This window comes from Talpa occidentalis, unplaced genomic scaffold (genome assembly GCF_014898055.3).
Source record: "Talpa occidentalis isolate TD23 unplaced genomic scaffold, MPIMG_talOcc4v2.1 talOcc4.3, whole genome shotgun sequence".
NCBI lineage: Eukaryota > Metazoa > Chordata > Mammalia > Eulipotyphla > Talpidae > Talpa > Talpa occidentalis.
The window spans coordinates 50,999,602-51,025,545 of record NW_023603184.1 but is presented as its reverse complement, the minus strand read 5'-3'; the positions used below and the strand labels follow the sequence as shown (position 1 = coordinate 51,025,545).

The 25,944-nt window shown below is 35.8% G+C and overlaps 1 protein-coding gene across 3 annotated transcripts in view; it reads right to left on the bottom strand.

The window, feature by feature from the left end:
• Window positions 1-25,944, bottom strand: part of TMEM135 (transmembrane protein 135) — a 244,017-nt gene that overhangs the window by 26,562 nt on the left and 191,511 nt on the right. For 2 of the 3 annotated variants that reach the window (XM_037523112.2, XM_054699590.1), the window contains exons 7-9: window positions 13,471-13,533; window positions 5,485-5,526; window positions 781-927 (exon numbers count right to left, since the gene is read on the bottom strand). In XM_037523112.2, the coding sequence (XP_037379009.1) occupies window positions 781-927; window positions 5,485-5,526; window positions 13,471-13,533 (252 nt within the window). The remainder of the gene's footprint in view (window positions 1-780; window positions 928-5,484; window positions 5,527-13,470; window positions 13,534-25,944) is intronic. The other variant, XM_037523113.2, reaches the window with a different exon arrangement.

Here is a 25,944-nt window from a genome sequence, read left to right as displayed (position 1 = left end):
ACACACAAAATACTTCTTAATAGAGATTGTTAAACTCAGTTCACTAATGAGGGCTTTGTTATGCAGCATAACATCACTTGCCCAAAGTCACAAAGTTGGCAGGAGCAACGTGTGATTCAAAGGTCTTACAGTTTTTTCAAGGGCTGTTTCCCATAACTGATCCCTGAACTTTCTATAATCCCTACTCACTCCACACTCTAAAATATCACAACTAAGATTATTTTATATTATTTTATTAATTTGAAACCATGAAGTTTATTTTCTTAAGTAGATAAATCTGAAATGCAAATGAAGATTTATTTGTATGAAATAGAGACTTCTTTGCATAATGTACAAATAAATATTTCTTACTTTATTTCCAAAGCCCTAAAAATTTCCACTCTTGCAAGATACCCTTTCCTTAATGTTTGCTCCTTATGATTCTTGTATCTTCTTAAATATCTCTCAGAACTTGCCTCTCTCCTCTTCAGCTGGCACATTCAAATAGCACATAGTAATGTTTACTGAAATTCCCTATTTTTGCCTCTACAATTCTGCCTACTTTAACATTAAAAGTATTTCAATTTAATTAAAATCTTCCTTTAAAGATATATGATGGCAAAAACTGTGCCAGAAATAATAATTCACTTGCTATTATGTGCCTTTTTATAAAACTGTAAGCACAGTTCACAATTTTGAAAAAATTACCATTACCTGAAAAGAAAATAAAGACAGCTTGGCACAGTGCAAATATATAAAACAGCAACAAAGTGTGCTAAAATATCAAGAGAAAGAACTCACATTGAATCCACAAGTTTCCTGATTAGAGCAATTAGATTCATTCTTCTTGGTTTTTCATCATGTTTCTCTGTCTTTTGTTCCACTTTTGCATATGCTGCCTCTGGTGAATAAGAATGTGTGGGAATTTCTTCCTTCCCAACAATAAACCTAAATAAAAGATAATGTGAGGCATTTTTCACCATAAATAATTCAGGGAGAGGAAAAAAAAAAAATCAGAATTTGTTTATATACAAATACATTCTGGAGAGTACCTTATCATTTGAAATATTTTTCACAATCTATATAAAAACTAATCATCCTTTTAAAAACTAAGTTTTTTAAATATGAATACTCAGAAAATGGTAATGGTCATTTGTCTGATAATGCAGGTATTTTAATATCAAATCAGTCAAGTGAAATACAGCATAGCACTTTTTTGAAGCATCCTTTTTAAAATCTTAGGCTACCACTTTTTGGAGGTACTGTATAAAGTTTTTCAAACAAAGAAGCAGATAAACTATTAACTTGGATCTACCAGTTTGACAAAAATTCCTTTTTTTCTCTAAAATCTAATAGCTACAATTGAATGTACCTAATTTTTTACTCTAAATTCATTTCTAATGTGACTCTGAGTCATAAAACAGCTGCAGAGCATTAGAAGGTCATCTATACACACAAAGGGAAATGAAGAATGAGAATCCAAAAAGGGTCACAATTCCATGTCTCCTCGTATTCCAATCTACATATTTCTCTTGGGAAAAATTTAATATCCAGGTGAAGACATTATTTCTATCTCATGAAAACTGTATAATCAGTTTCCTTTATCAGAGTTCTCATTTTTGCTATTTTCTCCTTCAATGTAGGAATCTGCTCTCATAAACTTGTAACTAAGCTTTCTTACAACTAAGCTTTCCTATGGGAACTCCCAACTACTGAATGTTCAGAAAATACCATAAAATACAGAAAAAACAAGGGTTCAATAACACTACTAAAATTCTAGAATAGGGCACCTATGAAAAACAATAAGAAAATTTAACCACTTATAAAAGAAAGAAAATGCTGTTAATTACCTATGACTACAACCTATTCAGACAAACTCAGTAAATCATCTAGTAGTTTGTCAAATCCTAAGCGGTGTACAATGAGACTGTCACCAGATGGGCAGCTGTGCATCCTTGGTGACAGCTAGTCTAAAAGCATTGGGTTCTTGAACATGGGTGCACAAAGAGAGTTTAAGATCGGACTATTGCTCTTTATACATAGTAAGTTAGAGCAGATATAATAACATCTCTCACATTTTTATAATACTGCTACTATTTTGGCCAAGACTAACCATCTCAAATTAGAGGTCACTTCCCTGGAGAAAGTGCTGCTGCTTCTGCCACAAACTGGAGTGTAGTTGGCAATCCTTCCAGGAGACCTCCCCCTTCCCCTCTACCAAGTACTGGAAGTACATTTTGAATAGTTTATATCCTCTACTAAATTGCGCGATCTGTGAGACTATGTATATTTCCTTTGCTATTATATCCCAGTGCCTAACTTAGTAACTGGTACATAATAATTATTTAACTGAGACACAATGAATGAGTGAATAGAGAAATAACATGCACTTGTTGAATGTTTTCTACATGACAAGTACAGTACCAAGCTTTTTACAAATAGTAAACCATTTCATCCTTACTGCAACACTACTGAAGTAGGTACATAATTCCTATACGAGCATGAAAAAGCATCTAGTCTATAGTCAATAGTCTCAGTAATTATTTGAATTCAAGCCTGGGTTCTTAAGCACCAAGCTATGCATGCTTCTAAGTTTTAAACTAAGATGAATCAGACTTTATAAACCTTCAGACTCCTGCACTAACTCTTTTCCCAAAGCTCTGTCCTTGACTCTCTCTTTTCCCATAACCTAAACTATTATCTCTATAGATTACAAAGCTTAATAACCATTTTCCCAGAGTATTTTCTTATAATACAGAGAAAATTTTAAGTGCAAATAGTCCAAACTAGCCTTTTATTGTAAGTGGATCTGAAGAAAAGCCACAAGGAATCTCACACATTTTGAGTCTTTGCAAGGATTCTGGAGTCTATGGAGAGATATACAGGATAAAAGGCAGAGTTTTCTCTTTAGGAAAACTGACTTCTGCTTTTGTTGCCAATTTTCAGTTTAACAGAATCCCTTATAGCCAACGCCAAAAGGAATAAAAACTTACTTTCTAATACATGATCTTTCAATGAAAAGTATAGTATGAAGAAATTAAAGTCTTTTATGCCAAAAAAAAGATAGTAACTGAAGGGAGCACCTGCCTTTCAGTTTTTTTAAAAAATTACAGTTGTGTTAATGAGTCAGGTACATGTAATTTTAAAATACTGATATACACCGATTCATCAAGTATTTACTGAGTACCAGTTCTTTCCCAAAGACTAGGGAATTTGGGGAAAAAGACAAACTACAGTAAATGCCATTAAGAGAGAATATGATATAGAAACACATAATTTTTTAGGGCAAAATATTAAGTATCCAATTGCTTAATCAGATTGGCATGAAATCCCCCTTCTTTGTATACTTTCATTGCTATCTGTTCTTTATATTTGTTGCAGGTATTTTTCTTTTTATCATTTTTAATTTTATGTATTTTTACATCATTTTTCATTTTTGCACAATGTATTCATTTTCATCTTGGTTATAGTCCCCATACAATTCCCACAGTGTATAAAAACACTAAGCCTTCAACTTTTAACAAACTATAAAAAGAACAAAAGAAAAATCTATACATGTGGATGGAATAAAGATAAAAGGTAAAATGAAAAATAAATATAATATGAAGAAATTACTGTTCTGTATCATGACTTAGTTATTGTTATCCTAGAGTTTTCACAACCAAAGATATTCTTAATCAATCTGCTCTTTGCAAACCAGTTTCTTTGCATGCCTTTTGATTTTCTCTTAACAGCATCCTTTTTCAGGCACTTGGGATTTTACGTACTACTTAGCTAGGATTGAAGAATAGATTAGAAAAGAAAGAACAAAACTATCACTCATTACGTTTTCATTTTCTTCCATTGCAACTTTCAATTTTGCCTCATCCTCTTTAATCCTTAACTATCACCCAAGCCCAGTCCTTATTTCATCTTTGTCTTTCTGATTCTGTTTTTTTCAATGTCTTAAATGTGTAGCAGGACTAGTCTTTCTGAAACACTGGTCAATGACCCTGATCAAAAAACCTTAAAGTGGCTCCCTCCCTACTGCCCATGTTACCAAATTCAAATTTTTCACAATTTTTTCCATAGGTCTTCATATTTTATATCCTACTTATCATTGAAAAAAAATCATTAAATTTCCTAAATATGAACTTTCCATAACAATTAAGTGGGTTTTTTGACTCTTAAAATATACTTCATGTGTATGATTGTTAAGCTTTTGCTAACATTATTGATCTCCATTCAGAAAGTTCTCCTGTTCCCTTAACAGTTATCTGAAAGTATTCTTCACATAATAACTTGGCATAGTCAGCATTTCCTGAACACACTGTGTTTTGTTACACATAATTCTAAGCAAGTTTCATGCATTAATTCATTTGATTCTCAAAACTGTATAAATCAAATAAAAGCTGTCCTTAGTGTCAAAACCAAAAAAAATTTTTCCTGCCTGTACTTGCAGTAAACGTGACACTTCTAATCTTCACTACACATCTACCAACCAAATGCATGTACTCTAGAGAATAAAACTGGCAACATTTATGACATAAAATGGAAGAGCGTTATGACATAAAATGGAAGAGCGTTGGAATAGTCACTGTGTGATGTTAATCAAACATTCTAAATCTTGGTTTTTCATCAAGTTATATGGGCATTAAAAAAACTATCTCACAGAACTGCTGTGAATTTTAACTTTGTAAAAATACTTGAATTATTAAAAAAAATAAAGCTAACACTGCCCATGTAGATTTCTACAGTATCTACCATATACCAATCATTGTGGTAAGAAATGGATTCTGAGGTTAAAAGACTATGTGTTTTTTTGTTCTTAAAGAATTATTTATTTATTTATTTATTTCATTTATTTATTTATTTATTTATTTATTTATGCAAGCACTGGGTACAGTCAGAAGCACGGGGAGGGTGAAAGAATTCACCAGAGCCAGAGCGGAGAGCAGAACAGGCAGAGAGATCTAAGTATACTGCTGGGGGGAGCAGCAGGTGGCAGGAGAGGTCCTGCGCCTCATGTAGGACACTCCCTGGTGGCCGGGGATCGAACCAGCGCTGCAGAGGCTACAGGCAGCTTTGCAACCCAGTGCTCAACTGCTACGCCACCGGGGAGGCCCAAAAGACTGTGTGTTTGACAATGTTCTGCCCATTAGTCCATAAATCCCACAATCTGGTACCACATATTTGAGTACTTAAATTTTGAGTGATTGTTCATGTGGAGGTTTTGGTTGTTTTTTCAAGCTTCTTGGAGAGTTATGATTTTTTTGTGAACACCCATAGTATAAGCACACAAAAGGCTCCCAAAATGGTTGTTGACTGACTGACTTTTTGGGGAGTTGGGTGAAATCAAATAAATCACCCTTTTAATGAAGTATCCATAGTCACTTTTGTGACTTCCAAAATTACTTTCAGTTTAAAAACTGAGTCACTATTTATTGTAATTACATATAATACTACCTTTTAAGAACTTAACTTGTAAATTCTCTCAAATAAAAGTAAATAAAATACGTAACTTACCTAAGCGCAGAAAATGCAAATCCTTTCAAACCATCTTTGCACCTTAAAACAATAAAAATCTTTCATTATAACATGTTTTGAGATATAAGGTAGCATATTACACCGTTTTTTTTTTCTGAAAATGAGTTTTTTTAAAAGGTGAAAAACTTCTACAACAATGACCCCAGTATTACAAATGATCAAATAAGAAAGTAATTTTACACAAAATGATTAAAATGACATTGCTAAGCATATTAACATAATTTAAGGCTCAACTCTCAGATTTGCAGTTTGAAGAGAGATTTAAGAAAATCTTCTAAAGGTTCCATGTGAACTGAAAACGAAGGTTGGGAGTGCCGTATTCTTCATTCTATCCAACCCTGGGGAAGCAATTTGTTGTGATGAAAAAAGCCACACACACCTGCTGGGTATTGTGTATAGATCAATTCAAGGTCCTGACTTCTCCCTACTTATCAAGGCAATGAATGCAGAGCAATGTAGAGTTTGCAGACCACAAAAAAAAAGGTAGGGGGGGGCTTCCAATTTGGCTCAAAGGTTTTAACTTCTGTAAACCCAATCAGATGGGATAATATAGCAAGGGGAACTCAGTGGAGCTGGCAGCCTGGAGAGAGGGAGAGCACACAGACAGGACTCCAAATAAGATTTATCATGTGCTTAGTATTGCTGAGCATTGTCGGGGTCCATTTACATGTGTCGTCTCATTTAATTGTATCACAATTCTACCAGTAAGTATTTTCTCCATTCCACATGGGTGCAGAGAACCAAAAAATGCAGCACTTCCTAGAAATCACAAAATAAGGGGCGGGGGGATAGTTTTCTTATACCTCTCTTCTAAAACTATGTAGCCTTTCAATTGGTGAAGACTCAAAATAATGGCTGGAAAAAACCAGATACTCAGACCTATGATAAAACATTTAAAGATTTTTAAATAGGGTCATTACTATATTGGTCTTACTGGCTTACTTTGTAGGTATGATCACCTTGCTAAAAAAATCCTTGGGTATCTGGTATCAAAATCCCTTGGAGGAAACAATAAAGATTTGTGATACAACTATGCTTTCATGTGTGTTAATTTTAAACACTATTAAATATACTTGGATAAAAAGTAAAATCTCAAATTTAATTGGGTAATTCTTCCTGTATGGCTTATAAAGGTCACAAGAGAAATGCACAAAAATATAAGAAAACTATTAATTTTAAACATACAGATCTTCACTGGAGGACATATAGAACCTCAGGAAAGAATTTAATACATGTTCACAGTAATGTTTTAAAATATTTAAGAATTCATTTCAATTAAGCAATATGGTCTACTTTGTGGTCATGTTAATAGTGAGAAGTGTAACCACAGAATTTAGCTTACAAACTATATAATTATTTACTTCACACAGAATGAGGATAAAAGCAAAATAATTCATGTTAAGCTAAAACGTGGATGAGAAAATTACAGCATTAAAATTCTTAAACTTATCTTTTTCCATCTAAAGAAAGTATTTCTCAGTAATTTAAAACCCATAATTGGATAATTTCTAGATAGGTGGGGTTGTGAGTAGGTAGACTAGGAGTCTATTAACTGGAAAACATGAAACAGTAGATAAATTAAAAGATTATACACATCTGGGGACGAATTTGACCTTGGTATGTTATTGTTTAAAGATCACAATTTATGTTTAATGCTGAATAAAGGATTCTGACAACTTGGTTTAGTCCAGATTGTGCATTTGAGACTTTGAACAATTAATTTAATTGCAGACAAAACATCAAGAAGCAGATTTCAAATATAAAAGGGCATATACACATGAATTTACAATTTCATTATGATGGGGGGTTTTGTTCTGTCAGAAAAACTCTGTGGGAAGCATTTCATATTGATAAAGTCTTCCCATGGATTCTAAAGGGGTCATTCTTTCCATTCATGTGTTTAAAGTCTGTTAACATAATTGAGGGTCAGATGTCTCTGTCAAAAGAACAAAAAGTAATTATTCCCATAAAAGGAATGTTCAAAACAGTAATACTGTCCTGAACTTTGACATCAAGAGTATTGTCTATGCTCAAATCTAACCATGAAACACTATTTTAATCTGTGTTAAATGTAGAAAAGTGATAAAACATAAAGATTTCCACAAAGCAAACCCCCTCCTGCCTTAGAAGGTGCCTCATTATTAATTAAATTTGGTTATTATACTGTAAACAAATTATATTTTACATTCACACACTAAGGCTCATTGACTTTTTCAACAAACATTGACTGAGTGCCAACTATGTGTAAGTACTGGGTTAGGCACTAAGGATGTGGCCACGGGTAATACAGAATCCTGCTTTCATACAGCTGACTTTTTAGGTCAAGAAAACATTCAATAAAAAAAAACAAAACACTAAATACCGCATATGGTGATAACTGTCATGATAAAAATCAAAACAGGATAAGGGGGAAACAGTGATGGAGCTGGGTCTTATTTAACATAGTGTGGTCAAGCTCTGAGAAAGTGACATATCTAATTATATTTCTTTTTTTCAAAGATTTATTTATTTATGCATACAAGAACTGGAGTACAGGCCAGAGGTGCGGGGGTGAGAGGATTCACCAGAGACAGAGTGGGGAGCAGAACAGGCAGATCTACTGAAATACCCTGCTGAGGGGAGCAGCAGGGAGACAGGAGAGGTCTGATATGCCACATAGGTCAGCTCCCTGGCCAGCGATTGAACTTGCGCTGCAGCAGCTGCAGACAGCTTCTTAGGTTGAGTCTTAACCCATTGTGCCCTCAGGGAGGCCCTCTAATTAAATTTCAAAATCAGCATTGGCAAATTTCCTAGATAGTTTGAGTGCAGGGTACAAGAATAAATTGTTAAAAAATATTTGGTTCTGGGCCTCCCTAGTGGCGCAAGGGGTTAAGTCGCAACCTATGAAGCTGTCCGCAGCCACAGAAGCAGTTCTATCCCCGCCCAGGGAGATACCCACATGGCGCAGCAGACCTCTCCTGTCTCGCCTGCTGCTCCCCTCAGCAGTGGATTTCAGTCAGTCTGCCTGTTCTGTTCCCCGCTCTGTCTCTGGTGAATCCTCTCACCTCCCACGCCTATGGCCTGTACCCCAGTTCTTTTATACATAAATAAATAAATCTTTTAAAAAAATGGTAGAATAAAACATTCATTTTCTAAAATAAGGAAGACTACAGGAAGAACAAGTTTGTGGAAAAACAAAATAAGTCTTGTTTTGGACACGCTAAATTTGAGAGGCACATCAGCTCATGAAATGGAAATGTTATGGAAGCAAGCAGCCAGCTGCACAGGTCTGGATTCAAAGAAGAAGTGTGATGTATGTAGTGTAGTGCTTAAATCTGTCAACCTAGAAACAATCATCTACGAAATAAGTATAGAGAAAATATCCAAGGACCAAATATATTTTATTCCTCCATAATTTATAATGCAAAAAATCTCTATAGAATAAAAATGAAAATTTCTCCTTCCATAGTTATTGTCCAATATAAAGTCTCATTTTAACTTAAGAGAGTGTATAAAGATAACACACTAAACTCATGTATACATAAACTTATTAGTTATTCTATACAAATGACATGAAATAATGACTCAAATCATAATTCTGCATCTTTATATCTGCAAAATTCTGTGCTAAAGTATTACATAAAGAAAAGTCAGGAGTGACAAAGAGGAAAAAGAATTTGTAGCATTATATCAGACAACATAGCTAACACACACCAAATTATAGAGGTTTATATCGGAATTATTTATGGTAAAATATAAGTTTAGTATTATTGTTATTTTAATAACAAATGCCAGTGGACTGAAAGAACCTCAAAAAGACAAAAAAAATTTTTCAATTAGAACTGCAATTGACAGTACAAGAAACAATTTTGTCCACATTCATTGTTTCATGGCTTTATTTCCATGAAATTACTAAGAGATACTTTCATCTTTACTACAACATTGGACCAGCAGATGTCACCAATAAACAGTTTTTGGAAGAATGTGCTGGTTTTTAATGTGATTTCATTATCAAGCATTTTCTTGAATGATTTCTCTTAAAAACATACAAAATGCTATAATTTAGGTAAACTACATTAAATTCCCCAAGTAAATATTATACATTTTTCGACAATGTTTTTTTTTAAGGATTTATTTATTTTTTTATACAAGAACCAGGGTACAGGCCAGATGTGCTGGAGGGTGAGAGGATTCACCAGAGACAAAGCAGGAAGCAGAACAGGCAGACTGACGAAATACACTGCTGAGGGGAGCAGCGGGTGAGACAGGAGAGGTCTGCTGCGCCATGTTGGGATCTCCCTGGTTGGGCGGAAATCAAACTGGCACTGCAGAGGCTGCGAACAGTTTCACAGCCCTGCGCTCAACCCACAGCGCCACCAGGGAGGCCCAAATATTATATTAGCATTTATTTGATGAGTGATGTTCCTGTTTTCTATCATCTACTATTCTATAGTTATAAAATCCTTTTAAACACTCTACCTTGTGTCATAAACAAAATTTTATAATGTAAACAGGCTGCTTCAATATGTTTGCCAACAAACTGAACAATGAGATCTACTTTGATAACTAATATTTTTTGTTAACTCAGATTTCAGTCATTGGGTAAATATAATGAATAAAAATAGATAAAAAAGACTTACTCTATAAATGACCAGACCATGAAAATATTTTATCAAGGCAGTGCCAAATGTAGTTAAAAGACTCTTGCTATGCAGGGCCCCTCTGGTGGCACAGCTACTGCAGCATGAGTTCTATCCCTATCCAGGGAACTAACCCACACGGCACAGCAGACCTCTCCTGCCTCGCCCGCTGCTCCCCTCAGCAATGTATTTCGTCAGTCTGCCTGTTCTGCTCCCTGCTCTGTCTTTGGTGAAGCCTCTTACCCACCTGCACATCTGGCCTGTACCCCAGTTCTTGCATAAATAAATCTTAAAAAAAAAATTTAAAAATCCAAAAGGTAGGATTGGGATGTTGCTATATGCATATTTGTCACTTTAGTAAAAATTACAACTGAGTAAACGAGGTAAGACCATAAAGGATATAGATTGTGGTATTGTTCACATTCATTCGTTATCCGTTCACACATTCATACAGTTTATTAGTTTCCAAATGTTTATTACAAGTCGACTCTGTACCAGGCAGGATGCTAAGTGATGGACACAGCCATCAGTCATTGTCCATGTTCCCTCAGAGTTCAATACCTAGTGGTGAATCCATACAAGTGAAAGCACTACACTGTAGGGAGTATTTCAATAAACATACACAATGCTAACGGGACACACAGGAGGGATATCTGATGCTGATTTGTCATGGAAAGTTATCCAGGAAAAAAGGAGTGAAGGAAGCCAGCAAGCAGGGACAAATAAACAGGAATTAGATAAAAGAAGTACTGGGTGTTATGGGAGGCAAAGAGATTTAATATAACTGGCACCTAAGAAGCAGAGTGGAGAAAGACTGGTGCAGGTCAGACCATGCCAGAAGTTAGTATGAATTTCACCTGTAAAGTTTCCAAACCTCAGAAGAAATCCATGACCGGTTTTACATTTAACAAAAATATTACAAATATAGCTCTCAATACCTACTAATGAATCCCATCTTATTGCTTATTTTTTAAACCATATTTTCACTTAGCGATATTTGTTTAAACTTCTTAAAATATCAACTTTACAATTTTGTCAAAAGCAACAGATATTAAAGTCATCTAAAAACTTTTGTTGTTCTTTTTTTTTTGTTTGTTTTAAGACAATATATTAAACCACACACAAACTTTATGGCAGATATTAATAACTTTTTGATTAAGAAATTTGTTTTAAAAATATCTCCTTTTAAAATCACAACTGAAAAAAGATATACCTATAAAATACCAAACCTAATAATGTTATAAAATGCAGATAATTAAAACTATCTGTTGTGAAAAAGAAGGCAACAAAACTCAGTGCTTTGGCTTAATACAGTGCTATTTCCTGCTTGTCACTTTTCAATCAGGCATTCACAGAGGTTGTCTCTGCCATGGAGGGGCATCTCATCAGGCAATCATAATGCAGTTCTAGATAAAAAACTGACTTGAGGGCCTCCATGGTGGCACAGGGGGTTAAGCGCAGCGCTGTGAAGCTGTCCACAGCCTCTGCAGTACGAGTTCAATCCCAGCCAGCCGGGGAGCTACCCACATGGCGCAGCAGACCTCTCCTGTCTCGCCCGCTGCTCACCTCAGCAGTGTATTTCAGTAGATTGGCCTGTTCTGTTCCCACTCTGTCTCCAGCAAATCCTCTTACCTCCTGTGCCTCTGGCCTGTACCCCAGTTCTTGTATGCATAAATAAATAAATCTTAAAAAAACTGACTTGAACTAGAAATAAGTTCATTGACATGAGAATACATAAACTGTGGCATAAAAAGGAATATTACTCAGTAATAAAAAAAGAACTGCTGATATACTCAGCGAAATGGCTGAATCTCAAAAAAATATATAAGTCAGACACAAAAGTTCACACTTTGATTCCACTTATAAGAAATTCTAGGAAAATATATATAATCAATAGTGACAGAAATCAGATCATGAGGTATGCTTTCTGTATGAGGTATAAGCTATGGGGTAGAGGTATGAACTTGTTACGAAAAGCAGGAGTAATGGAGGAAACATTCTATATCCAGAGAAGAGTGGTGATAACACTGCATTTCTCAAAACTCATACAGCTGTATTCTCAAAATGTGTGCATTTTATTGTATGTGAAATATAACACAATAAAATTGAATTTAAAAGAATGAAAAGTTGCCTCAATCAATAGTGAAAATTAAATAGACAAAATTATAAATATTATGAGATTATAAATGCAAATTTATAAAATGCAAAGGATAAACAGTCTAAAAATGAAGAATCAAAGATGGAAAAAAAGGTATTATTTTGGCAGACTTTGAATGTCAAGAAATAGCACAGAATGGATTCTCAGGGCTAGCCAAGCCCAGCGGAAAGTTTGAATAATACCACCATAGCTTGATTTAAGAGAATTCTAAAAAGGTAGAACAGGGCTTGAAGACATTGGATCAAGTTAAGAAGACTGTCCTGAAAGTAGCGGGAAACCATTTCTGAACAGAATGATACGATCATTTATACAGGCTTTACAGAGCTAAGTAGACATATTTTATATCTTCCATACAGCTATTAGAGAATGACTGACTATATGAAGTCATTCAGACACAAGTTTAGGTAGATATGGGGAAGATAATGAAAAGTCTTCCTCATTTATAAAATAAAAAACCTTTAAGAGTTATTGAGTACTTGCTCTCCGAGTACAGCAAATAAGATTCAACCTTGCAGTTTTACATTGAAAAAAATATTTTTACGTAATTTTACTAACTTTGCTAGGTAAGAAAGTTTACATAGCAATACATATTGAAACCTTGAATACTTACTAATGCTAAAAATTTAAATCTAAAATTGTGTGACTTATTCATGCTGTTAAGTCTGTTTTCTGTGTGTGTGATAAGAAAGCAGTTAGGATTTTCAGGAACTTGGCTGTTTTCCTAAAATATTTCCTTCCCTTACTCCAAATTTCTATGAATATTAAAATTATAAAAATCATAAAACAAAGAAGCTTTGTGCAACTTAACATGTAATCATATGGGTTCTATTAAATGGGATCCTCTTTCTCTCTAAATATATATTTTTATTTCTCTAGATACAAAGATGATAAGTGATAGATATATCCAGTTACTCTGATATATTTTATGCATATAAAAGAATTTTTAGTTCTAGTGTACTAGAGAATTGAATTGGTTAATAGTCAAAGATAAAAGCAATTGAGGAAGGAGAGCTGGATCTAAGTTCTGATGCTCTCAGTAGTCAAATTCTAATGCAGTTAGAACTCAGGTTCTAGACACTTCGGTTAAATTACTTGACCTTATAGAGCTTCAGTTTACACAAATGTAAAATTATATGACAGTACTAACTACAAAGAGGCTATTGGGAAAATTAAGGACATAATACATACAGTTTTAAAAAGAGATGATGCTTTAACATATGGTTCTTGCCTTGAGGTTTTGCTGGTTTTCTTCTAGAAGGAGGAAGAAAAGTGAGCAGGGTTGGCCATTATAACATACAGCTATCTAATCACGGGATTAAATGTTTGCAATGAGTTATAAAAATCTCGAAAGCACTCATTAAATAGGATTAAAAAACTTTTGGCATTACAGATTTAGGGTGACAAAATTGGCAAGTCAGCTCCAGCATGGGAACAAATGATAAAGATGCTGAGAAAAGAACACTAGAAAAGATTCATGGGAGGGAGCCAGTGGAGGAGCCTTAATCTTTTCTGGAAGGGTCTCATGGGAGATCTTGAGTTTGGCGACGCTTATCAGTCTTCCAGCTCCACTTTTGTGGACCTACTTTTGGAAGAGTAAAAGGAAGGCTATCTGGTTATAGGAATATGCTAATAATTTGGGGGAAACTTTAGAAAAGATGTCTTATTTTTCTCTAAGTTTTATCAAAAATGAAATTCTACAACAGGCATTCAACTAAAATTAAAAGGCTTTAATTCACAAAATTATCTGGATAAACTAAAACATCCCTGAATACACAGATAAACTGTGAATGGCTTTATATAGCATGCTTATCTTTAAGAAGAAAAAACAAACAAATATCGCACCACCCTAAGTGAGGAATAAGGAATAGGGAGAAATTAAATGTAAAACTAAGGCCCATATTCTTTCACGGATGGACATCCATTAACATGCCAACAGAGAGTTCAATAAACAAAAATAAAGCCATCTAGAAAGTATTTTTTATTTATTTTAAGATTTTATTTTATTCATTTATGCATAGAAGATCTGGGGTGTAGGCCAGAGGTGCAGAGAATGAGAGTATTACACCAGAGACAGAGTGGGGAGCAGAACAGGCAGACTGACTGAAATACACTGCTGAGGGGAGCAGTGGACGAGATAGGAGAGGTCTGCTGCGCCATGTGGGTAGCTCCCTGGCCAGGATGGAACTCAGTCTGTAGTGGTGATAGCATTAGACTTAAGCCCTAGACCACAGGAGGGGCCCTGGAAGGTATTTCTAAGATACAAGTCATGTGTTGATAATTTAGAAATGAAAAAGAAGACAAGACAGCTATTCGGCTATTCATACTTGAGCAATGTTTCATTTACCCCATCAGGGCCAATAACATTAAAGACCTAGAATGGTCTTCCTTAAAGTCATCATGAATTTCAACAGAGACAATCACTCATCTACATACAGGTCAATAGATGTGTAAGACCTGACATCTGAGAGGTTAATTTTTTTCCTTCCAATGAACATTCTTTTCGCAGTTTAGATTCTAAAATTGATAATGAAGTGATAGCCTAAGAATCTCATCTTTTTTTTTTTTTTTAAGATTTATTTATTTATGTTACAGACCAGGGGTGGGGTCGGGGGGTAGTATTTGAGGATTCACCAGAGACAGAGTGGGGAGCAGAATAGGCAGCTGTGCTGAAATACACTGCTGAAGGGAGCACAGGGTGAGACAGGAGAGGTCTGTGCGCCCTGTGGGTTGCTCCCTGGCCAGCTGGGGATTGAACTTGTGCTGCAGTGGCTGGTGATAAAGCTTGATAGCTGTGGCTTTAACCCCTGAGCCACCAGGAGGCTCCGCACCTTTTTAATAATGGCTCTTTTACAAAGTAATTTCAACATCCTAAAAAGAAATATTTCTGAGTCTTTGTCTCTCCCAATATGAAATGAAAGGACTAAGTTTAATTGGCCATAAAACTCCTTATAACTTAAAAATTCTGATACAAAATTTTCATGATTTCCTCTAACTTGGTACATGCCCAATCTGATTGTAGGTGTTAAATTAAAATACTATAATTAAATTAAATTAAATGCAATTAAGAGTACTACAATTGAACTTAAAAAATTAAATTTACATGGGAGGGATTTAAACATTCAATTTTAGGAACCACTTAAAGCAGTTCCTTATATCTTCTAAGCAGAAAAAAAGTATTATATCTATCCAAAGTAAAAAACTTCAAATATAAGCAAATAAACTAAATACTGTGTTCTAAATTATATTTTACCTTTAAAGTAGCTTATCTATTTTTCTATTAGTCTATAATACTTCTGTATTTAGAAATTATCTGAGTTCTGTTGAACGAGAGCAAATAACTAGAGTATAGTGTTTATAGCATCATCTATATTTGTTATGAGCTGTTCTGCAACATGTTTCTGTTTTATCAGCTTTGAAAAGTGGAACCTACACATGCATTATTTTACAAAATGTATCCTAAACCATTTAATGTACATATGATTTAACATTGAACCAAAAAAATCTAAGAACATTTAATGAACCTACATTAAGAAATGTTTAAAAATATATGAAGAAACGAAGAAAAAAAATATATATATACACACACACACAAACATAAACACACACATTTAGGATTCCCTATTCTTTTAAAAGATGGGTAAAACTGGTGTATGGGCACATTCTAAGTAGTTCTAGTACATCTTAATTTCCTCCTTAAATACCATCCTAGATGGTTTCCATTCCTTGTAATTTCATAGTTTCCTTTGCATATGTAAATTGAAATACTGCTGAGTCAAAAGCAATATTATTATTTTAAAATGTAGAAAACACGCTTTAATTAGGCGTCCCTGTGGAGCTTCATAACAGGGGAAAATAGGAAGGAAACTAAACCCAAACTAGCCTGACTCGAAATGGGTGGAAAATGTATTTTGTATTCTAAAAATTTATGTTTGAGCTATATTTTAAATTTTCAGTATCTTACCAGACAAATTCTTAATACACAGAGTGATTTTTTTTTCATTTTTGGCATTAAAACTCAAGATTCTTAAGAGTTAGTCCAGTGCTTTTTCCCAAAACACCCAACAGCCAAGCTGATAGGCAGGTTTGGGTCTTAAAGAGCTTGTAATGGTTGCTAGCTCTTACAAGCAGGAATTTACTTTTGACTCCAAGCCATGTCTTGTTCTGCACCTCATTTTTGTAGGAAAAAAGGAAGTGAATTCAAGCATCAGAGACAAAAATTCCAAGAGGCTAAAGAAGAGGGGAGGAGGAAGTTACGTGAAAACACAAAAAACAACCATACAGCTGGACAGAAGATAATAACATCCTCAAATTTAGCTTAAAATAAAACTACCAATATAATAGTAACAGTCACATTTTTTTAAAATAGGAAAACTACAGGAGTCCTTTGTTTTTTTTAAATAGGAAAATGGAGACAAGAGCTTTTCAAATATTCATTCATTTAAATGAAACAAAAGATGAAGTAAAGGCTAAAGGTTATTTGCCCTAGAAATACAACAGAAACCTCTTAGAATTCCTTCAGAGAAAAAAAGACTCTTTTAGAAACCAGTATACTTAACAAACATATTTTATAACTAACTGTCTTGTCTAGTTTTACTATGAAGACATGGAGTTGAAAATAAGCTTTTTATTTCTCGAGTTCATTCATTCCTGCCACTAATATTACACTTGAATCTGTATACAGTAGTTGCCACAAGACCACTGAGACAGCCAAATATTTAGTATATTGTGACCTTTCTTTAAAAAAGTTAAGTCCAAATGTCAGAAGTTAGGGGTATCCTGGTGGGACCTGAGTCAGACAAGCATAGCGGAAAGCACTAGGGAGCTAAGAGCAGAAAGGTGTATACAGAGGAAAGCTTTGAGGAAAGTGGAAGAGACTATTAAAAGGCACATTTATGAAGACATTTGAAATAAGTGTATTAAGCCCTGAGAGTCACAGCACATTCACAATTACCATATTTAGATTTGCCTGCCAGTAAAGGGAGTAGCTGGCAGAATAGAGTCTGGCCCTAAGGGAAAAAGAATCAGACATTGAGAAGGGTTCATATTTCTAGCTTGGGAAGCAAAGGGCGACTGAACTGTTGCTAGCGCCCCTTCAACCCACTCTAAAGGCTGGTTTAGAGATGTTTCCCTAGACAATACAAAATAAATTTCTTCAATTTCATTCATATCTATTGATATGAATATTGGTGCTGGAACATTTTTACTGAATTTATGGTCTCAGTTTTGAAATATCTGTATGCAACTTCCAAGTGATGATTTCCATTTTGTGAGGATTAGGTTTGTTCTATTTTCCTGTCTGTTAGAATGATTAAAGATTAATAGAATCACAAATTATCAGTGGATAAGAGAAAAAGAGCATCTAAAACATCAAAAATAAACAGCAAGGAATAACGAATACTAGGAAAGTATAGTATCCTTGAAGTCAATTACTTGTAGTAAGAAAATTGAAAAGACCTCTGAATAAGAAATGGCTGGGTAATAATATGTGTATGGTGCTTTTGCAACAGGGTGGTCCCCAGGAAAGGGGGAGGTTCCCTGCCCCACCCAAGGGAGGGTGGAGCTGAGCAGGAAGGGGAGAAGCTGAAGAAGAGACAGAGGAAGGAAGCAGGATGGAGCCAGAAGGAGACCTGGAGGAGGTGCATGGAGCCTAGAGACACGTGAAGAAACTGCGCTTGTTTTTTGGTCGTGGACTGGGTGACACAGATGTGGGTGAGACCTGTGGGGAGGTGACAATGGCAGCTTTTATCTTGATGTTGATTTTGCTCTTTTCCTTCCGGGCTTGTCCGGTTGTTTGTGACCCTTTGCTGTGGGTCCCCACTGGAAGATGCTTTAGACTTTTAGCAGGCTTTGGGGCCTTGTTCTGGGCCGATCCCATATGGATGGACTTTTACCCACGAGGGGACGGGTAACTTTGGGTGCTTCATTTAGAAACTAGACTCTTTGCCTTACCTGTATTGTTTCCTAGTTTTATTAAAGATCCTTCCCATTAAAGTCTCATATGTTTTGTGTTGATGCGGCGGATGGCAGAACCCATTTAGAATAGGCAGGTTTGCCGGGCTTGGGCTGCCCCTCTCCCTGTCCTATAACACTTTGATTCCAATGACATCCATTTTATATAAAAAATTATTGATGTTCAGGAAAATAAGTATCTTCACAAGGACTGTTCAGCTAATAAGAAGAACCAGAACCAGAATCTAAGTCTTCTGAGCCTAAGTTGTATATTCTTTCTACTTACATTCTTTTTTCTAGTGAAGACAGAACCCTGACTACAAAAGGCAAAAAGCTTTATAGAATAAATGGAATCACTAAGATATCAATAAATGTGAGCTTTTAACACTGAAAAGATAAAGACAGGATTAATAGTTGCGACAGGAAGTTCCAACCTCAGAAATGAAAAGATGTAATAAGCATAATGAAAGTTTAAAGGTTAAGTTCTTTCACTGGTTAATGCCCTGAGAACAGAGAGGATTTTCCAAGAGCTCTATATTCCAAACAGCACACTGTAAAAATCCAGAACAGAACCCTCAACATCATAGCAATAAAAACTAATTAATAGTTACAGAATCATCACAATGCTAGGGACATCAAGAGCATCACTACTTTCATATTTTCTAGAACAGCACAGTTAAAGAGCAATGTAAAGCAAGTTATCCATATAATTTTAAGTATTTTAGTAGCCACACAGTAAAAGGTAAAAAAGATGCAAAATTAATTTTAATACATTTTACTTATCCAAATATATCCTATATATATATATATATATATATATATATATATTTTTAAGATTTATTTATCTATACAAGCAATGGGTACAGTCAGAAGCGTGAGAGGGTGAGAGAATTCACCAGAGCCAAAGCGGGGAACAGAACAGGCAGGCTGACGAAATACACTGCTGAGGGAGCAGTGGGCGCGGCAGGAGAGGTCTTCCTCGCCGGCAGCTGGGGATCGAACAGGCGCTGCAGAGGCTGTGGGCAGCTTCACAGCCCAGATCTCAAATGCTGCGCCACCAGGGGAGGCCCTATATCCAATATATTATCATGAGCTCCCCAGCCCTCTTTGTTCTGGGGATACTGTCTTGGTACCTAGAGTCCTGCTGTCAGCCAGGCGCGGGGTTATACAGGGTCTCTAGCCAAGGACAAGAGTCCTGGTATGAGGAACTGCAGGTAAGTGATTCTCAGGCTTTGCTGCCCTCCTCCATTAGGATTGCCCTGTCTGCTGGGGCATCTGCAGTTGTTACATTGTTGTGTTGTTTACTTCTACGGGCCACTGGTACAGTGAAGCAGAGGCAGGAGAGAGAAGGGTTCGAGAAAGAAGGCCAGAGAGAGGCCCAGAGTGAAGACTTGCTGGGGACTTGGGGTCCTGCCGGCCTCCTGGCCCCCTGGCCTGCTGGGCACCTGGTTGCTGCACTACATGTAAAGCTCAATAAAAGCCTGAGAAAGCCACTGAGGGCTCCAGGACTGTCCTTTACATGCCCAGTCTGCTTGGATCATAGAAAACCTGCTCAGTGGGCTCATCCTGGCACTACAGGAACGTGCTGGGAAATCAAGATGTGTTGAAAACAGCAGGCAGATATTAGCATACAGATAATATGCATTAACTAGCAGGAAGAATGGAGCCCCCCAGGCAATAACAGTCCCTGGTCACTCCACCTTAGCTTACCACCCCAATGACTGCTCCCCCCATGCTTGTACACTCCCTACTTACCTACTTGTACCTTTGCCCTCAATGTTAATATAAGACTACCTTTGAATGAGGGATGCACATTGTTTCCAGCGCAGCCCCTCTAGGCTGCTCATTTCTCCACATGGACTCTGAGTGATCTTTCCCCCATCCTGCCCAGCTTCTTACACTGCAGACCCTTGAGGCAACACATGTCAACAAATAATCCACGTAAAATAATTAAGATATTTGCATCTTTTACTCTACTAAGTCTTCAAAATCTGGTGTTTGTTTTATACTTATAGCATACTAAAATTGGGCGAGTCATACATTTCAAATGTTCAATACCTCTATGTAATTGCTGGCAATCACACTAGAAAATGCAATTCTAGAAATCACAAATTAATTGTAGCCCACATATGTTGACTTTTTAATGTAAAATTTTATTGATTTACCATTGGGTTACAATTATATGTATTATGTATGTCTATATCTCACCTACATACCACAAAGTTCTAGTGCAGCCCCACTATAAAATTAACACCTCTACCCATTTCTCCCACCTGCTTCCCCGTCCCCTTTCCCTTTGATTATCACCATGTACTTCTCAGAAATTAAAAGATATATTTTCTGGGTTTTGTTGTTAGTTTGCTTGCTTCCTTTCTTTAGATTCTACAAATGAGTGGAACCATCAGTAATTTACTTTCACATTCTCACTTATTTCACTGGCATAATCACCTCAACTTTCATCATGCTGTGTAAAAGGCAAGATTTCCCTTTTTTTTTTTAAGAGTTGAGGATTATTCCATTGGTTACAATACATGAAATCATTAACAGAGAGATGAAAACATAGGCAATACATTCTTTGAGATCAATCTGAGATGTGTTTGGGAAACAAAGCAAAAATAAATGGGACCATGACAAACTTTATACATCGGGAGGAAACCACCACAAAAATGAAAAAGGCAGTTCACTAACTGAGAGAACATATATGTACAGCATCTATCTTACAAAGGGTTAATAGCCAAAACACATAAAGAACTCATACAACTCAACAACAAACAATAATCCAATCAACAATGGGCAAAAAAGTTGAATAGACACTTCTCCAAAGAAGACATAGGGATGGCCAACAAACACATGAAAAAAGCATTCAACATGATTTATTATTATGGAAATACAAATCAAAACCACAATGAAAAACTACTTCATACTTGTGAGAATGGCCTATATCAGAAATACTGGTAACAAGAAGTGTTGGAAAGGGTGTGAAGAAAAGAGAAGCTCTATACACGGTGGGTATATACATTGATGCAGTCTCTATGAAAAGCAGAAATCCCCTATGATCATGCAGTTCTACTACTATATATTTATCCAAACAACATATCCAAACACTGACCCAAAAGGAAATATGCACCTTTATGTTCACAGAACTATTCACAATGGCCAAAACATGGAAACAGCTTAAATGTCCATTAGCAGATGACTGGTTAAGTGACTTCCTAAAGATTAAAGTTCAGGGCAGTAATAAGGTGTGTGATAAAGATTTCTCTTCTCTTCATGGATACTGGAATCATGAAATCCTCACAGAAATCTGTAGAAAGTAAATATGACCAAACTGAGGCTCTAGGGAGCTGGCAACTACTTTTGCACTCAGTAAGGCTATGCTTACAATCAGGTGTTTTTTTTTTTTTTAAGTGGTGATATAAAATTTTCAAGGAGATGTTTTTCTTCTAAAGATTATAATCAACAAGATGGGCCTCCCCAGTGGCAAAGCAGTTGAGCACTGGTTGCGAAGCTGCCCGCAGCCTGTGCAGTGCCAGTTTGATCCCCGGCTGCTCCCGGCCACCGGAGGAGGGTCCTGCATGGCGCACAGACCTCTCCTGCTGTGCCCGCTGCTCCCCTCGCAGTGTATTTTGTTGGTCTGCCTGTTCTGCTCCCCCCTCTGGCTCTGGTGAATTCTCTCACCCTCCCACACTTCTGACTATACCCAGTGCTTGTATAAATAAATAAATCTTAAAAAAAAAAGATTATAGTCAACAAGGAGCAATCACAAAGGACTTTTCTTTTTTTTTTTTTAAATCTTTTTTTTTTTTTTAAAGAGGCATGTATATTTATTTATTTATTTGTTTGTTTGTTTGTTTGTACATGCACTGGGTACAGTCAGAAGCGTGGGAGGGTGAGAGAATTCACCAGAGCGGGGAGCAGAGCAGGCAGAAGGACCGAAGTACACTGCTGAGGGGAGCAGCGGGCGGCAGGAGAGGTCTGCGCGCCATGTGGGACCCTCTTCCGGTGGCCGGGGAGCAGCCGGGGATCGAACCGGCGCTGCAGAGGCTGCGGGCAGCTTCGCAACCCAGCGCTCAACCACTGCGCCACTGGGGAGGCCCTCACAAAGGACTTTTCTAAAAGTAAACTGGTAAGTAACATGATACAGCAAGTTTCATGATAAATATATTAAAATGAGAGTTCACCTAAGAGAAACAGAGCTGTAAAACTTTTATATATGTCCCTTCTATGATTTGAATATAAGGAAAATAAGGAAAAAATGAGATTCTCTTAAAAAAAAAAAAGGTTCTTGTTAATTACCAAAAATCTGTAGCCTAAGAATAATGACGGCTGATATCTTACTAGAAAATGTTGTTTCATGGATTTTTTTCAATTTTATGATGAAGCCTATGAAACTATAAGAACTTGGTGAGTCAAGTCATGTATATCACAAAATACATCCTCACATTTTATGGCTTACAATTTGGTGAGTAAAATAAAAATGAATTCATGGAAAGATGTAGGCTATCATAAATCATAAGGTATGTATGAACAGAGGTTTGTCTAGTCACATTAATAGAGGTTGTAACCTCTAAATCAGAAGCACTAGGAGAACATTTGGACTGAGAGACAGTGAAATTCTACTGACTTAGGCTCACTGCAATTAGAAAGTTAAAATTAGAAAAATCGGAATAACTTTTAACACATAGAGGATCCCTTAAAATTAGTCTTTAAAAATAAATTTGGGGATATATACTCCTTATCAATATAACAAACTGAAGCATAAAAAATGACTCTTAACATGAAAATCTAAGAAGAAATTTTTAGAAACAGGAAAAGACTTTAAACTGCTTAAGAACATTAAGACAAGCATCTTAAGCAGATTGTCTTTTTTTAACATAGATGCTATCTTAAACCTAGGGTAGGAGGAAAACAAACCCAGCTAGAATACAGTTTAAATATAGGTAAAATCTACTCTCAAAAGCTCTGATCAGGTTTCCACAAACAACAAAATAAAGAACAGTAACAAAACTAGTAAAATGGGTTTACCAATTGTGCAGCAAGAACTGTCTTCTGATTTCTATTTGCACAATTTTCCTTCCTTCCCTACTCTCTAACAGACAGTAGTTAAAGGTAAGAACATGGGTTAAGTTGTTTACATTGAGAATACAGACACAAGAACCTATAACCAATCTTTGAAAAATTCTGAAATTTAAAGGTTGAGCAGAGAATAAAGCTTCCCATATAACTACAAATGTTGTACTATGAATGAATTAGTCACATTCTGTGTGTACGAGGTATAGATACATTCTGGGTGTATCCACCTACTTGTATCAATAGATACATGCATAACCACATATATACACATACACCCATACATTTTTATATAAGAAACTGACATATTTTATGTATATTTGAAAGCAAAACAACACTAATGTTTTCCAACAATATTAAACATTAGTCCTTTAACAGATGAAATTTAGTAATGTTATCATTAGTGAGGTCCAAAGGAATCTTTTCCCCTGTGGAAATGAAATAATCTACTTGACAGAATTTTACTAGCCAAGGGTCAGGGGAGAAACATGAAATTATTATTATTACATTGTAGACATAAATTTTTCTAGTTGGAACAAAGATAGTTCTCACTCATCAAGAGCATATGTAGTTTAAGATCTTTAACTATAAACAGTAGGCTTCAAGTGTGGGTGGTCTGTGTTACGTCCAATAATATATAAATTGGCTTATCCTCAAAATAAATATTTCTTTTTTCATTACACTGAGTCATCATGGAAAAGATTCAATCTTTGTTCAAAAACAGAAAGGCTTTCAATAAAAACTTTTAACTCTAAGTCTACATATTCAATAATTTAGGATTAATGCATATAAAAGATCTTAAATGATTTTCTAGTAACTCAAGGAACACCTTGAATAAACTGGGAAAATACCCAAGGAGAAATATATCCCCTCTATGTCTATAATAACCACTGCTATGTTTTGCATAATGTTTAATAATGAGCAATGACACAGGATGAAATGAACTACAAAATACCTTGTTCTCCTGTTTTTAATCACAGATAATCTATAATAGACTACTTGGCACATTATATAAATGACCTAAAATTATTTTTTTAAGGTTGAGGATGTCTTTAATTTTCTTTAAGTATTATATCAAAATGAAAGCTGAGTAGGTTAGATGTGTTTTTAAGGAATGTCTTAATATTTTATAAACTATGCATAACACAAGAAGTCTTCAGGTCCTTATCAAAATTTGGCCTAAGTATAATGAAAGTATCATTCAAATGAAAGGAAACAGATTTCCTGTTTACGGAAGATGAGGAGAGGAGAAAACATATAAGAGTAATACATTCCATTTATATAACACGACCATTCAAAGAATTGTTTTCCTCTTTCAGGAAGAAAAGAATCCAGTATTCTTCATGCATGATAGAAACTTGGTCTGATTCAAGATTTGTTTCCATACCTGCTCAATGAGTCGGCCAAAAAATACTCTAAAGTCATAACAAAGACATCTCATCAGAGTGTAAAGATTCCAAAATCATCATGACCAGATGTGTAAGACTACAAATCTTGGCTTCTGGCTGAGTTTCTCACTAATGGTCTATAAAACAAGCAGTAAATATTATCTGTGCTAGCTCTAAATTTCCTCCTTCTAAAAAAGCTGATATAAGTATAAAGCACTCTTTCTATAGAAAGTTAATGAACATTATGAGGAAATGTTTTAGTTGTAAATGGCTGTTTTCCAGATAGCACATATGGACTCAGATGTTCACCCAACTCATATGTAGTTTGAATCTCAGTTCTTGTATAGAGATAACTTGTTGTCCCTATACAATTAATATGATGCTACATATTATTAATATTCAGGAAGATAAGATTGAGTTTGAATCTAAACATTGTTACTGTTACTAAATACTTGAAGTCTAAATAAATAATTCTAATATGCAAGACGGGGAAAATGCTCATTTTTTATTTAGTTTTTTAAAAGATTTATTTTTATTTATTTATGCATATAAGAACTGGGATATAAGCCAGAGATGTCGGGAGTAAGAGGATTCACCAGAGACAGAGCAAGGAGCAGAACAGGCGGATCTAATGAAACACACTGCTGAGGGGAGCAGCGGGGAGACAGGAGAGGTCTGCTGCACCACGTGGGTTAGCTCCCTGGCCGGGGATGGAACTCATGCTGCAATGGCTACTTCATACTGCTAAGACTTAACCCCTTGCGGGAGGCCCCCGGAAAAAATTCACATTTTAAGAGAAAATTATAAAATCATTTAAATTATAAAATCTTTAAATTATTCTCATTAAAATGTAAAAACCACAGGGCCTCCCTGGTGATGCAAGGGGTTAAGACACAACATATGAAGCTGTCCGCAGCCACTGTGGCACGAGTTTGATTCCCGGCTGGCCAGGGAGCAACCCACATGGAGCAGCAGACCTCTCCTGACTCACCCGCTGCTCCCCTCACCATCATATTTCCGTCAACCTTCCTGTTCTGTTTCCCACTCTGTCTCTGGTGAATCCTCTCACCCCCCACACCTCTGGCCTGTACCCCAGTTCTTGTATACATAAATAGAGAGAGCTTTAAAAAAAAAAAGTATTAAAAACACAGTGTTTTCTTCTCTTCCCCATTGTAAGACATTACTACCAGAATAATGCCTGGTATTATATAATGAGCATGCCATCCAAGAAACTGCATGTGTAAATACAGTACAC